The sequence below is a fragment of the Triturus cristatus genome, chromosome 8, assembly GCF_964204655.1.
Source record: "Triturus cristatus chromosome 8, aTriCri1.1, whole genome shotgun sequence".
Classification (NCBI taxonomy): Eukaryota; Metazoa; Chordata; class Amphibia; order Caudata; family Salamandridae; genus Triturus; species Triturus cristatus.
In genome coordinates this window covers 76,134,057-76,149,926 of record NC_140591.1, presented here as the reverse complement: position 1 = coordinate 76,149,926, position 15,870 = coordinate 76,134,057, and the positions used below count along the sequence as shown (strand labels likewise).

At 47.1% G+C, this 15,870-nt stretch overlaps 1 protein-coding gene across 8 annotated transcripts in view; it reads left to right on the top strand.

Moving 5' to 3' along the window:
- Nucleotides 1-15,870, top strand: part of STXBP5L (syntaxin binding protein 5L) — a 1,956,595-nt gene that overhangs the window by 120,476 nt on the left and 1,820,249 nt on the right. For all 8 annotated transcript variants that reach the window (XM_085621040.1, XM_085621038.1, XM_085621036.1 and 5 more), the window contains exon 2: nt 2,161-2,258. In XM_085621040.1, the coding sequence (XP_085477166.1) occupies nt 2,161-2,258 (98 nt within the window). The remainder of the gene's footprint in view (nt 1-2,160; nt 2,259-15,870) is intronic.

Here is a 15,870-nt window from a genome sequence, read left to right as displayed (position 1 = left end):
GTATTACTAACTGAGTAGCATTGCATTAGGACTGCATTAGATCATCGAGAATTGCTCATTAATACCGCAAGAACCTAAAAGTGATTGCTGGCCTAATAACCGGCAAAGTGAAATAATATGAATAGTCATATGTTGGATTTCTATCGTTTGGTCTCATCGTATTCCTTTTGATAAAGATACTGCTATTTTTATAAAACCAGTGTGGTGTCCATTTGTGGTGTGATCACTGTGTTACTGGGAGTGTGGTTGCAAATACTTTACACATTGCCTTGGAGAAAAGCCTGGCGGCTCGTGCCAAGCTACCGGGGGGTGAGCAGGGGTTATCTGAGAGTGTGTCCCTTCTTTCCCTGACTAGAAGCAAGGGTCCCTATTTGGACTCAGGTACCTACCTCAGCCAACTAAAGACCCCCAGTTCTAACACCCGTGATACACGCTGCAGGCACTAAATGGTTGGTACAAGAAAATGCCAAAAAATTATTTTCAGAATTGTGACTGAATATCTGAGTTTACTATTCCAGAGGGTTTGTTTGAAATTACAATTCTTTAGAAACCAAACTAGATATTTCGACCTGCTCCCAATTGAAAGTTATCTCTTATTAAATGTATTGAGGTACTCCAATGTTATCCTATGAGAGAGGTAGGCCTTGCAGTAGTGCTAAAAATAATTTATGAGTTTTTCACCACTAGGACATGTAAAACTTAAAAGTATTTATCAAAGTTTTGAATGCACTGCCCCCTGCCCTATGGCCTGTTTAGGGTTCACCCTAGGGGCGACATATGTATTGAAAAGAATAGTTTAGGCCTGGCAAAAAGTTTATTTTGCCAGGTTGAATCGGCAGTACACAACTGCACACACAGGGTGCAATAGAAGGCCTAACACATGCTTACAGGGCTAGTTAGGAGAGTTGACCAATAAGTGCTGCAGGCCCTGGGTACGTGTAGTACCACTTCACTGGGGTCTTGCAAGTAAATTAAATGGGGCAATTGGGAGTAAGCCCATTTCACCAAGTTTAACGGAGAAAGCACAAGCACTTTGGCAGTGGTTAATATCAGGAAAGTGCGCAAAGTCCTAAAGGCCAACAAAAACGGGTTCCAAAAACAGGAGGGTGAAGGCAAAAGGTTTGGAGATGACCCTACAGAGGGCCAGGTCCAACACCACTCCCCTTCAGCCAAAAGCCAAGGCAGACTAATCAATACCTTCATGGGCTTCCTTGTTTAGGTGATAGAACATGGATGAAGGCCATGTTATGCAGGGGCATTTGTCAGTGTTCCCAATTCAAAGTTATCTCGTATTAAATGTAATAGGATAACCCAATGTTATCCTACGGGAGAGCCAGACCTTGAAGTTGAGAAAAACAATTTTAAGAGTTTTTCACTACCAGAACATGTAAAACTTAGAAGTACATGTCTAACTTTTTTAATACGCGGCAGGCTGCCCTGTGGGCTGCTTAGGAACTACCCTAGAGGTGACCTATATGTATTAAAAAGGAAGGTTTAGGCCTGGCAAAATGTTTATTTTGCTAGGTTGAAATGGTGGTTTCAGCAACAAGCACTGAACAGATATGCTGCCCACTGTGTGGATTGCTATGTTTATCTGTTCACTTGAGAGTAGGGAGATCTCACCACCCAGAGAAGGCGGTTCAAATGTTTGATGACAGCGGCTGACTTTCTGTGTGGTTGAGTAAGAACAAAAGAGTAGAGATAAAATGCTCGAAGTCTGCAGCAACAGTGTCTGAACTGAAGTAATGACGATTGTGGAAACGCACAAGTTGGTCCGTGCTATGAGTTAGAAGTCCCTGTTGAAAGAGAAAGTGTGCCTAAGAGATTATATGGAATGGGTAAACCAGAGAGAGCACAGATGATGTTTTTTTAAATCCATTATTTGGTATTAGGAATGTGAAAAAGATGGAAACACACTTAATATGGCATCTTCTATACTAAAGGCACCTAAATCTCCCTAGGTTCGTAGTAAGGAAGACACAACAAACGTCTCACCAATTTAGAATGTGATCCAAGAACCTCTCTTGCTTCGGGCTTGCATTGGGTGTCTCATATTAGGAGAGCTGTGAATTCAGAAATGATGGAGACCAATGCAGTGGTGAACTGGAGTATGAAGCATTCCCATCAGTTGTAGCTACAAGGTCTTCTTCTCTCTTGCAGACTGTTCGGCATGGATTTCCATACCAGCCCACTGCCCTGACCTACGATCCAGTTCAGAAAATCCTGGCTATTGGGACGCGAACCGGAGCAATACGAATGTATCCTTTTCTGTTGACACACCCTCATTTCTAGGGTATTTGGTCACACTGTAGCGGGACACATGGTCAACTCCCGCCCACCTTGTGCAACTCTGAAGGTAAGACATTCTTTTCAATGCTGATGGGTTGTCTTATGTTTCACAAGGAGATTCCTACCTTTGTGATATTAATAGCTCTGCTGGCGATATTGAACCACTGTTGTATTTGATGATGTGAACCAAGACATTTTGTAATCCCTGCATTGGTGTTTTTGGGTAAAACTGGACACATTTTATTGTCTAGCTAAAAGCCTTATGTTTGGAGGACAGAGGCTAGTGAGTCATGTTCAGGACTGCAGTGTATCTATAACTCATTTTTGTTTAGTTGGTTTGTAAAGTGTGGACTTGTGAAGGATTGCTGTTTGTAGTACAGATGTCAGTGTAGGTAGCATCTCTTGATCACGTGTCCTCTTCCTGGCTGACACCGCATCTGGATTTGGGGAGGATTGGGTGAAGAAGGTGTACATTCCAGGTCCTATCTTTGACTGGTCACACTGTGCCCAGAGTGGCCGCGTCTCTTCGTGGGCATGTGAGGTAGGACCGATGTTACCACGCTGCTTGAAAATCTCACTATTTCAATGACTGTTTACAAGACCACGTGGCATTCACGAGCGTGTTAAGACTGCCATTATGTAAATAGCGCATTTTCCAAATCCATCTAGTAAAATAGGTTCTTTGTGCAGAATCAAACAGTTTATGGTGCCAAAATCATTCTTTGTTGTTACACCTTGCATCCAAGGTTTCCTATGTTAATGTTCAAAGGTTGACACCTCATGGTTGGTTACTGACTGGATCTTTGTTAGCTGCATGATGGTACACTCTGGTTTGGGGGGACTGCACATTGAACCTATGTTGGAGCGAGAGGTGTCAGGTCATTCATGCATCTTGTCAAAAGAGCTTCCTGTAAGCCCAAAAGTAATGAACGGAAATGCTCCAATCAAGCTCAACAACTGATAATTCTTCTGGGTTTATTCCATTCCATCATTTTTTATTCGTCTGTGCATTTACTGACAGTGATCATTCACACGCAAGTCCGTTTTTGGTCAACTCCCAAAAGAGACAGGTAGCCCAAACTGCTAGTCCGCTCTCCCTCTGAGTCAGAACCCAAGCATTGTAAAGGGGGGCAGGACTAGTGATCCCCAGTGAACCCCCCCCCCCCCCGGGTTCTTACTAGTCCAGCACTGACTTTGTTGTCTGTACAGTGACGTCTGAGTTCACCATCATCAGATTGTGCTTCTCTGTACTCTGAGGAAAAGATGTCATTCCGCCATTAAATAGAAAATTGAGTTATAGATTGGATCTCTTTTTGATGATGAACAATGTCCAAAGGCCCCTCCTAGGATCCTCGTTCTTCTCTGAAACCCAGAAGATCCCTTTCTAATAAGCAGTGTCTAACTGTTCCTGGATAGTTCTCCGCGCGTGATCGCGTCTTCACACTGTGCCAGCTGTTCGCTCCAGTTGTACTATTTGCTGGGCAGTGTCTTGTGGCTGCTCGCTGGAAGATCTCACTGAGGGGCGCACAGTTAATAAAGGAGTTTGAACCACGGGAGTATGGACAAGGGATGAACACATTCTGGCAGTCCCAATACTCGCTGGAAGATCTCACTGAGGGGCGCAAAGTTAATAAAGGAGTTTCAACCACGGGAGTATGGACAAGGGATGAACACATTCTGGCAGTCCCAATACTCGCTGGAAGATCTCACTGAGGGGCGCAAAGTTAATAAAGGAGTTTCAACCACGGGAGTATGGACAAGGGATGAACACATTCTGGCAGTCCCAATACTCGCTGGAAGATCTCACTGAGGGGCGCAAAGTTAATAAAGGAGTTTCAACCACGGGAGTATGGACAAGGGATGAACACATTCTGGCAGTCCCAATACTCGCTGGAAGATCTCACTGAGGGGCGCACAGTTAATAAAGGAGTTTGAACCACGGGAGTATGGACAAGGGATGAACACATTCTGGCAGTCCCAATACTCGCTGGAAGATCTCACTGAGGGGCGCAAAGTTAATAAAGGAGTTTCAACCACGGGAGTATGGACAAGGGATGAACACATTCTGGCAGTCCCAATACTCGCTGGAAGATCTCACTGAGGGGCGCAAAGTTAATAAAGGAGTTTCAACCACGGGAGTATGGACAAGGGATGAACACATTCTGGCAGTCCCAATACTCGCTGGAAGATCTCACTGAGGGGCGCACAGTTAATAAAGGAGTTTGAACCACGGGAGTATGGACAAGGGATGAACACATTCTGGCAGTCCCAATACTCGCTGGAAGATCTCACTGAGGGGCGCACAGTTAATAAAGGAGTTTCAACCACGGGAGTATGGACAAGGGATGAACACATTCTGGCAGTCCCAATACTCGCTGGAAGATCTCACTGAGGGGCGCACAGTTAATAAAGGAGTTTGAACCACGGGAGTATGGACAAGGGATGAACACATTCTGGCAGTCCCAATACTCGCTGGAAGATCTCACTGAGGGGCGCACAGTTAATAAAGGAGTTTCAACCACGGGAGTATGGACAAGGGATGAACACATTCTGGCAGTCCCAATACTCGCTGGAAGATCTCACTGAGGGGCGCACAGTTAATAAAGGAGTTTGAACCACGGGAGTATGGACAAGGGATGAACACATTCTGGCAGTCCCAATACTCGCTGGAAGATCTCACTGAGGGGCGCACAGTTAATAAAGGAGTTTCAACCACGGGAGTATGGACAAGGGATGAACACATTCTGGCAGTCCCAATACTCGCTGGAAGATCTCACTGAGGGGCGCACAGTTAATAAAGGAGTTTCAACCACGGGAGTATGGACAAGGGATGAACACATTCTGGCAGTCCCAATACTCGCTGGGAGATCTCACTGAGGGGCGCACAGTTAATAAAGGAGTTTCAACCACGGGAGTATGGACAAGGGATGAACACATTCTGGCAGTCCCAATACTCGCTGGAAGATCTCACTGAGGGGCGCACAGTTAATAAAGGAGTTTCAACCACGGGAGTATGGACAAGGGATGAACACATTCTGGCAGTCCCAATACTCGCTGGAAGATCTCACTGAGGGGCGCACAGTTAATAAAGGAGTTTGAACCACGGGAGTATGGACAAGGGATGAACACATTCTGGCAGTCCCAATACTCGCTGGAAGATCTCACTGAGGGGCGCAAAGTTAATAAAGGAGTTTCAACCACGGGAGTATGGACAAGGGATGAACACATTCTGGCAGTCCCAATACTCGCTGGAAGATCTCACTGAGGGGCGCAAAGTTAATAAAGGAGTTTCAACCACGGGAGTATGGACAAGGGATGAACACATTCTGGCAGTCCCAATACTCGCTGGAAGATCTCACTGAGGGGCGCACAGTTAATAAAGGAGTTTCAACCACGGGAGTATGGACAAGGGATGAACACATTCTGGCAGTCCCAATACTCGCTGGAAGATCTCACTGAGGGGCGCACAGTTAATAAAGGAGTTTGAACCACGGGAGTATGGACAAGGGATGAACACATTCTGGCAGTCCCAATACTCGCTGGAAGATCTCACTGAGGGGCGCAAAGTTAATAAAGGAGTTTCAACCACGGGAGTATGGACAAGGGATGAACACATTCTGGCAGTCCCAATACTCGCTGGAAGATCTCACTGAGGGGCGCAAAGTTAATAAAGGAGTTTCAACCACGGGAGTATGGACAAGGGATGAACACATTCTGGCAGTCCCAATACTCGCTGGAAGATCTCACTGAGGGGCGCACAGTTAATAAAGGAGTTTGAACCACGGGAGTATGGACAAGGGATGAACACATTCTGGCAGTCCCAATACTCGCTGGAAGATCTCACTGAGGGGCGCACAGTTAATAAAGGAGTTTCAACCACGGGAGTATGGACAAGGGATGAACACATTCTGGCAGTCCCAATACTCGCTGGAAGATCTCACTGAGGGGCGCACAGTTAATAAAGGAGTTTGAACCACGGGAGTATGGACAAGGGATGAACACATTCTGGCAGTCCCAATACTCGCTGGAAGATCTCACTGAGGGGCGCACAGTTAATAAAGGAGTTTCAACCACGGGAGTATGGACAAGGGATGAACACATTCTGGCAGTCCCAATACTCGCTGGAAGATCTCACTGAGGGGCGCACAGTTAATAAAGGAGTTTGAACCACGGGAGTATGGACAAGGGATGAACACATTCTGGCAGTCCCAATACTCGCTGGAAGATCTCACTGAGGGGCGCACAGTTAATAAAGGAGTTTCAACCACGGGAGTATGGACAAGGGATGAACACATTCTGGCAGTCCCAATACTCGCTGGAAGATCTCACTGAGGGGCGCACAGTTAATAAAGGAGTTTCAACCACGGGAGTATGGACAAGGGATGAACACATTCTGGCAGTCCCAATACTCGCTGGAAGATCTCACTGAGGGGCGCACAGTTAATAAAGGAGTTTCAACCACGGGAGTATGGACAAGGGATGAACACATTCTGGCAGTCCCAATACTCGCTGGAAGATCTCACTGAGGGGCGCACAGTTAATAAAGGAGTTTCAACCACGGGAGTATGGACAAGGGATGAACACATTCTGGCAGTCCCAACAAAGACCTGTTCTTTCCTACATGGGACGCGCGGCCTGCTGCTGTGTTGGGGCGGTGGAAAGTGGGTTGGAGAGGCTGCCAGTGAAGGATGGTGGCATGAAGATGAAGAGGAGCCTTTGACATGCCAGGTACATTTGCAACAGAAAATGCCCGGGAGTGATAATCCTCTCAAAAATGTTTTGCTGGAGAAATGGCGAGCGAAATGTGTATACCTGTTAAAAGTGAGTTTTTGCTGGTATTTTTTCCTATAAAAACGACTTGTGCTCGATTTCATTCATGCATAGGTTTTACAACCATCATGAGTGTTGTGAAAAAAACATAACTGCAGAGTGAAACATTTACAACTTTGTGCAGCTGTGACCTTTAAGAAATTGTACTTCCTGCAACTGTTTAACAAATTGCGATATGTTTTAGGGCGGACACTATTTTTTTTAATTCAGTTTGGGAAATTAGGTCGAAGTCTTCGTTTTTAAAAACTAGTTTGTTTTTGTTTCCCTGAATTGAATGATCTTCATGTATGTAATAGTCACTCCCTGCTTTAGCGTCCTCGCGTGACATGGACCAACTCAACCCATAACTCCATTTGTAACCCTTGCCAGTGCTTTGAGAATCTCTTGAATCTGAAAGCCTCTTTGCTGGTTGGTGCTGGTCGGTTCTTCGACTGAGCCGTTCAGCAGCTTTTCAGCGCCTGGATACTCTCACGGGTGAATAGCGCGCTTTACAAATTCTGATTGATTGATTGACTTATTGACTGACTGACTGATTGCTGCGGCACACTTACAGAGTAAGAGGCCTCCATCCCTCAACGATTGTTGTTGCCTAACACCTACCCTGGTCGTCGTCGGCGCATCACCAGACTCCGCTCACGCCTGGCCCGGTCCGGTCCCTGCAGCCTGCTAACATCTAGCGCTGTGCCACTGCTCTGCCACGTGCATGCCACATTCACTGATCGGCAATCAGCCTTCTGGCAGGCAGACACCCCTCCCTTCCTTGAAGAATGCCTCTGCCCCACCCCGTCACCTACGCAGACAGGCGTCGACGCCAGGAGCTCATAACCATGTCAGCCATTGCCCTTTACAAACACCTCCCACAATGGCAGGTTTTCGGCTACTAGGACAAGGTCTGTGTTCTAATGCAGCACAAAAAGATGATGGGCGGAATGCTGAACATTGTCAAACATTCACCCCAGTCACAAGGATCTGGGTCCATCCTTTTTTTGCTCACCACGCCACCCCAGTTTGGACCCAGCCATATGCAGGTCAGTCTTGACCCTGCTCCCCTGTTCTAATGCCGCCCATCACCGCTCATCCAGGATCCTGTTGTGAGTGTCTCCTTCATCTAAGTACCCCTCGGGCTCCTGCATAACTGCCCAGAGGTGCTCTATAGTAGATGACTTGTTGACGCTAGGGTCAGGTGTTCTGAATCCCTAACCTTGTCTCCACTCATGAATCCCTAACCTTGTCTCCACTCATGAATCCCTAACCTTGTCTCCACTCATGAATCCCTAACCTTGTCTCCACTCATGAATCCCTAACCTTGTCTCCACTCATGAATCCCTAACCTTGTCTCCACTCATGACTACATTGTGTGATTCTGGAAAAATCCCTTAGGTCTCAGTGCTACAGCCACTTGCATCTGGAATTAGGCCCGTCTTCGGAATGCGCATGTCATTGGCTTTACAAACAACTGTCTGTTGACATGTGGTGCAGATTGTACCCATCCCCTTCTGCTCTTGTGTGGCATCATTGCCCTTTCAGTGCGGGCACAGACCGCTGCATGGTGTCTTCCCAAGACCAGTGACTTAGAGGATGCTTCAGGTTTGAGGGTCTAGATGAGGAGGCCAATTCACTTTGGGGCTTTTGGCCCCGAGGGATATCTCTTCCGCACATGATATTGGAAACGTGTTTATCGTGAGCCGAGGATTGTTCCTTAGAGTTTTTCTAGTGTTTTGTGTGGGTTCCTGTATATTCACTGCCGAGCTCTACCATGCTCCACAGGCAAGTTTACACTACACATATTGTTACATTTCTCAGCGCCAAACTTTGTTGGTTTCCTTTTGCAAAGGGCAAAGTGTATATTTTTGTGTATTTATTTAACAATGTCCAACAAGAAAAAAAAGTATTGGGGAGATTGGCACAGCTGCAGTTTCCTATCCACCAAAGGCGCCTCTAGTGGCTGCAATGGGCATGAGATATTCTTTTCCCTGGGCACGGCAGATGGCATCAGCAGACTGTGCATCGTCATATGTGGCATTAGACTATACCCCCTCGTTCCTCTCCAAGCCCCGTGGCTGCCGCTCGCGGGTCAGGGCTAGGATCCATGTGGACACGGAGAAGGCTCGCTCTGTTGTGGCCTCACACATGTCTCTGCAGCTGATTCTGATTAAGACCTCAGATGTCCTGAGACCCAGCTATCTCCAGAGGAGACACCCTTTACCTCTGCAGAGGAGCACACATATCCCAGGAGCTGCCACCATGAACTTCGATTCATCAAAATACCAGGGGACATCACATGCCATTTGAGCTTTACTTTCACTCACACATGCATGCTTACACATACACACACATTCACATATGCACACACTCGCTCTCACATAACCACACTCTCACCTGCAAGCACGCACACAACATACATTTAAAAGCATGTTTTACTTCCCTCTGCTTCCGGGGGTGGGGGGGTCATACCCAAGTTAATTGTAATCAATTCTCTATTGCACTAATAGTGAATAATGAGATATTATTCACTATTAGTGCAATACAAAATTGAGAGAAAACAAGGAAAGTGGAGCCCCCACTGAGGTCCTTAAGAACGAGCTGCCGCTGTGCGCCCGGCACAGATCTTGCCACCGCTGAGGTCCGGTGTCTCAAAGGGAGGGTCTACTATTATTTTGAAAAAGCATTCAACCACATGTTGTTTCAAAATAACTGTACACACATGGAAGGTATGACTAAATAATATGAGCATAGCCACACCGAGGAGGTGTATTTGATACCCACTGGATTAAGAATGCATACGTTTATTGTGTGTCAGTTGCAACCAGCCCTTTTTGTGGAGTAATTTTGTGAGTGGAGGGCGGCTGGTTACGTATCCCTCTGATGCTCCTTGTTTAAGAGTTGTGTCAAAGGTAGTGCCAGGGGTCAAGCCAGGAGTCGCAGTTGCGAACCCTGGCGACCCCTAAATGACGTCTATCCTGGCTATTTGCAGGCTTGTGCTTCTTCTACACACTGAGCTGGCCCAGTGGCTACCAGCTCACCCACTCCTGCCACCCAGAAGTACCAAGAATGCTTGTATTCCTGTCTTTAGCCTCACTATGGTATACAGTCTCCGAGTGTCCGAGTCATCCACGAAGCAGCCATGTTGCTGCATGAAAAAGTCCACCGGTCTATGCTCAGCATCCCAGCGGAAGGCCATGAGATTGTTGGGCAAACTCCGACAAGCAGCGCTATATGGTCAGGTGAAACTGTTAGGAGGTTCTGGGACATCCCATTAGAGTCCCATCTTCGTGCAGGACAGACGGCCAGCAGTAACGAGGTTCCCTGCAAGTATTTGTTAGACATTCTAAAAGCAGCCATGTTGCGGCAGGTGACACAGATCTCGGTGTTTGCTAGAGATACCCGCAAGCAGCCATATTACTGCGGAGAGTCAGATCTGGGGTGTTTGCTAGAGATACCCGCAAGCAGCCATATTACTGCGGAGAGTCAGATCTGGGGTGTTTGCTAGAGATACCCGCAAGCAGCCATATTACTGCGGAGAGCCAGATCTGGGGTGTTTGCTAGAGATATCCACAAGCAGCCATATTACTGCGGAGAGTCAGATCTGGGGTGTTTGCTAGAGATACCCGCAAGCAGCCATATTACTGCGGAGAGTCAGATCTGGGGTGTTTGCTAGAGATACCCGCAAGCAGCCATATTACTGTGGAGAGCCAGATCTGGGGTGTTTGCTAGAGATACCCGCAAGCAGCCATATTACTGCGGAGAGTCAGATCTGGGGTGTTTGCTAGAGATACCCGCAAGCAGCCATATTACTGCGGAGAGTCAGATCTGGGGCGTTTGCTAGAGATACCCGCTAGCAGCGGTATTACTGCGGAGAGACAGTCAGCATACACTCACTTACTGAAAGGGAGACAGTTAGAAGTTGTATTGTACTGTAGTATGTTATATTGTATGGTACCATTGCTATATGGCTTTCCTGCCTCTTGTCAAGACAAATAGTGTGTACTAAATACATTAAAACAACTCCTGGCTGCTGAGGATATGGTTTTTGCGTGTTGACCTCTGTGAATGTTTCCGTACGTTGATAATGTATTAGTTGTGGCATGCTCGCTGTGCCTGCAGGTGTGCTTGGTTTTACCCCTAGGTCTCCTCTCTTGAAGTTAGAACTAAAAAAACTCCATAGTTCAGTTTTTCTCCAAGGAAATCCATTCCAGTTCACTTTTGGGTAGAGAGGGAGTGGTCTGCTGGGCTTCACCAAATGTCAAGGGTATCTATTTTTGGGGCCCACCGGTTGGACGGCACTTCTTAATCTGCCCAGCAATTCTGCGACATTGTCTACTTCTTCTGCTGTCTAATGTACACCGCCCCCAAAGTACTCACACTACTACACACTCTTGTTAGCTTTTGTCCTTGCATTTCCGTCAAGACCGCTTGTAAACAATTTAAAACAGGCATTTTATTGCGGCGCAGGCCTTGCATTGGGTTACTGGGACTTATATAATGTATTGCAACTGATTTGAATACACAGTCAGGTATTTTCAAACCCGCACTGTAAATGCAGTGGGACCATTTACACATTTTCAATTCCATGGCCCTGAGAATCAATAGGACCGTAATGAATAAATCGAAAGGCGCCGAGAGCCTATACATGGCAGATAAAGATATAAGAACACCATTGTACTGAGCGCGATTTGGAAATTAAAGCAAATGACTGTGTGCGTTATGCATGGAGGGTTTCGGCGCCAATTGTAATGCTAATGAGATCCCAGTGAGTGGTTTCAGCGGAGAGATACTTGAGAATTAAAAGTTAACCTCTGTGTGCGGAGTCTGCACAGCGGTGGTTTTCAAGCTGTGTTTCTGCCGTCTGATCTTCTAGGGCTGCCCAATGCTGTCGATGTCTTGTTTCTGCCTTCGCAAAATGGAACCCAGACCAACAATGATGACTCTCTTCTAGTGTCTAGTGTTGGGAGCCCTAAATTAGATCATCGATTAATCGTGTTGGCTCACGCAACGATAGAGCTTTTCATCCCACTGGTATTCCTCCAATTCTCTGATCCATCTTCGGAGACCGACCCTCCCTCTCTGACCAGACCCGGCTATTCCTGCACTTGAAGAGCAGGCTTTGAGTGTGTGTTGTATTATGCGATTACATGTACTTCACTAGTATACATCACCGATTCTGCCACCTCCACCTGGAACTCTCTCCCTCCATATTTAAGATCAGAATCGAAGATTCTCTCATAAAAAATGTGTGTGCAGCTCTGTCAATCACTAACCATGGCGTGCATGGAAAGCTTGCAGCTTCACCCAGCGTAAATACCGTAGCAATAACATCTAAACATAGGGAAATGACTGCAAACACTTACAGCCCAGACTGGTGATTGTGCTTCCTAGATAACACGCCAATGAGGCAGTAGGATCAGGGCATGGCTGTGTTGCTTTGTGTTGTACGCTGTGAAGAAAGGCCTGGCCTTGGACGAGCCCACTTGCTCGATCGACCGTAAACCGGAAGGACTGGATGTGGAAGTAATTCCTTGCCACGATTGCAGGGGTTAACCTTCGTGCATGGGTGGCCGCTGTGGGCCTGCAGGGCGCAGGGTGGTGCACTGCAGCCCTGCCTCGCCCCCCCTCCCTCTCTCTCTCTCCTCGGTGCCTATTAGTAATCTAATCACGCACGGGGTGCAGTGCAGCGCAGGCTCCCCCTCCCATCTAATCTTCGCATGATGGCTTTTTTTCCTGCATCCCTCCTTGATCCAGACCCGCAGCTCTCCAGCCGGGCAGAGGCGAGCAGGCTTCTGGCCTCCACGGAGCTCTCGACGCTGGCTTTTAATAATATGTCTCGGGTTGTTGTGATGCAAGAGTGTGCGCCATGTCTGTGAGAGAGGTCTCTGATGGGGGGGGGGGCGTCAGAAGGGGTGGTGTTACTTGCCATTTTAACAGAACTAGCCAAAGGGCCGCAGGTTGCTGGCGGTGTGAGTTAAGAAGTGAAATAAACCCCTTTGCATCTTGAAGTGTATTTGAAATGAAATGAAAACCTGTGTATGGCGCACTGGATGGGAACCACCGATAGGTGCTTTACTCCTATGTCCCTACACTTACTCCTACCTATTGTCTGCAGCGCTGTGAATCTGCAGAGCCAGGTTTTGATGAAATGAGCTCGTGCCCGTGTTGCTCTTTCCCATTTTATCCACATAGAAAATGTTTCGTTTTTTTTGTAGCCAATCCACACACTTGCTTCAGTTAAGTGCGAGACATGTTTGAATGGCCACTGATATGCGACATGTCGGGTCCGTGTCTGCTTCCTGGTCCTCTCCTGGGAACACACAGCCTCAATGATCTCTGCAGAAACTTTAGGGTCGAAAATCATCTAGCGCTGGGATCCCTGGATGTAACTTTTGCATTCGTAAATTGAGTTCGAATCTGCCAATCGTTGTGTGAATGAATCCCAGAATTTGTGTCTCACCTGCTAGAGCTGTCCACTTCCTGGCACAGGGCACTACCAGGCTCCGCTTCTAGCAGCTTGAATGCTCTGGACTTAATGTTTGTTCCTCTGGGTATTGTTTCTCCAACTCTTGTGTATTTTTTCCTCACCTTTGTTACTGTACATGCGAGTGTGCTACTGTACACGTATACATATGTGTGAGCACGATAATCCATCTGTGGGTACGGTACCACATCGTGAGCATACCTGTAGATGTGTAAAAGCGATGAGGGTGATGGGAAGAGTTTGAATGTCTGAGTGTGGGAGTGAACCTGTGAGTGAACATGTGAGTGAGTGCAGTTGAATGTGTATGAGTGCGTATGACTGGACGTGTGCAAATATTGGGGTCCCCCCTTCAGAATGTGATGAGGGGCCTCTATATCTTGCAGATGTTCATTCTTAGGCCGAATAGAGGTCCCCCGAAAGGTTGAGGGCCTCCCCTGCACCACAGGGCCCGCGGTGGCAGCATTGTGCCCCTAGTGTGCATGTGTATGAGGGACTAGTGCCTGATTCATGAAGACCACTGTGACTGGCCATATATGTAGCATGCTCCTGCACTAGGCTTACATTTAGTGCTGCTTAAGTATTTCAACAAGCTACTGAGTTTCAGGCGGCTATAAATGTAATTTATGCAAAATGTAGACGCATAAAAGTATAAGATGAACATGCACTCTTGGAAGGAGCGTTTGCAGGACCCTACAAATGTAGTCTTTGCCTTATGTAGATTCTGCCTACATACTATTGGAGAAACAGAAACATTACAAATGTTTTTTCCCACATGGAAGCTATTTTCCCTCAAGTGTCCTTCTTTCCTGTATAGAAACACTGGAACTATGTGAGATATTCATTTACTTTCTTACACTTTCTGCATCCCAGACACTTAGATCCCTTACATATACGTTTAGAGTAGAAGCCATGGCCAGATCTTTTCGACTACCACAAAGCTGAAGCCAGCCCCATCCACATACCGTGCTTGAGCTGCTCCCCAGTGGCACACTCCATGCCTCTCACTGGCCTGGTGACTGGCATGCTGGAGTCTCTCCTGGTGACAGCATGTGGACTACCTCTTCCTCGCCTGCCACAGTCTCATTCTGTCTCCCCCCTTTGTCTGCTGCTCCCTTCGTGGCATTCTTTGCTTTATCAGTGGTCAGAGTTTAAAAAAAATCTAAAGCCCACCTCCTGCTCCCCCTCTCCAAAGGTGGTCACTTCAAGCGGCTACCATTGTGGTGGGTTGGTGTGCAGGATGTTGTTGTTATTTAAGTCTTTGCCTATTTGCCCCTCTGCCCCTCTCTCCTGCCAGGCTACACTCTCAGTGGCTGCCTTTTCTTTTGTCTTGCATTGCCTTTGAGCTGTTTCGCTCGACACTTCCAGTCTGTTACCCTAGCTCTCAGTTTCCACGCGTGTGTGCTCCTGTAACTCTGTAGTTTAGGTTCCATTTTATAAAAGTAACATCATGGTGATTCTTCTCCCTCTAGGTTTCCATGATGTCCCTTTGGGTCCCTTTGGTTTTCATCGCACTGCCTTTTTAGGTCGAGACTGCAACAGCACATGTGCTCTCATTGACGGGATGTATTGTGTGCAGTAAATGGCTTGGAGCCCACCCATTGCTTGCCAGTTGTTGGCTTTGTTGTCACGCTTAATGCTGGCTCCTAATTGGCCAGCACAGTCCAATTATCACTTGCGTTCCTTTCAGTGGAGCATGGACCAACCTCAGATGATTTGAATGTAATTAGTGCCTGTCTGCTGCTGCTCCTGCTGTGGTTCAGGTACCAGTTCTTCTTCCCTCCTCCCACTGCCTCTCCCCATGCTGCCTTCCTCACGGTTTCTGTTATTGCTGCTCCTCTCTTGTGTTGCTTTCCCCATCTCGTTGTTGCTGCTCTCCCCCTCCACCCCACGCCTCACTTGCGTTGCTATCCCCTCATGCTTTTTTTTAACATATTATACAGCAGCACTGCTGCAGTGCAACATGGCTTCAATCAAATAGCGCTACGACACTTTCATGGGCGGCCGCGTTGCAGTGATTTTTTTTCCTTCTCTGTAAGCCATGTTGCACAACAGCATAGACAAATCCAATAGATCTAGCATATGCAAGACCTATTGACTTTACCAACGCCTATTTAATTCTTGGATGCTCTGTGTTTTCCCAATGGCTCTTGTCATTTACCTTCTGATGCCCCTTTTGTTTCTTTAACTTTTTCTCTCTTCTGTGATCCACCACTGTCTCTTTTTATTCCCCTACCCATGTACCAGTTGCATTCGCTCCCCTTTGTCTCCCTGTAATCAGGAGT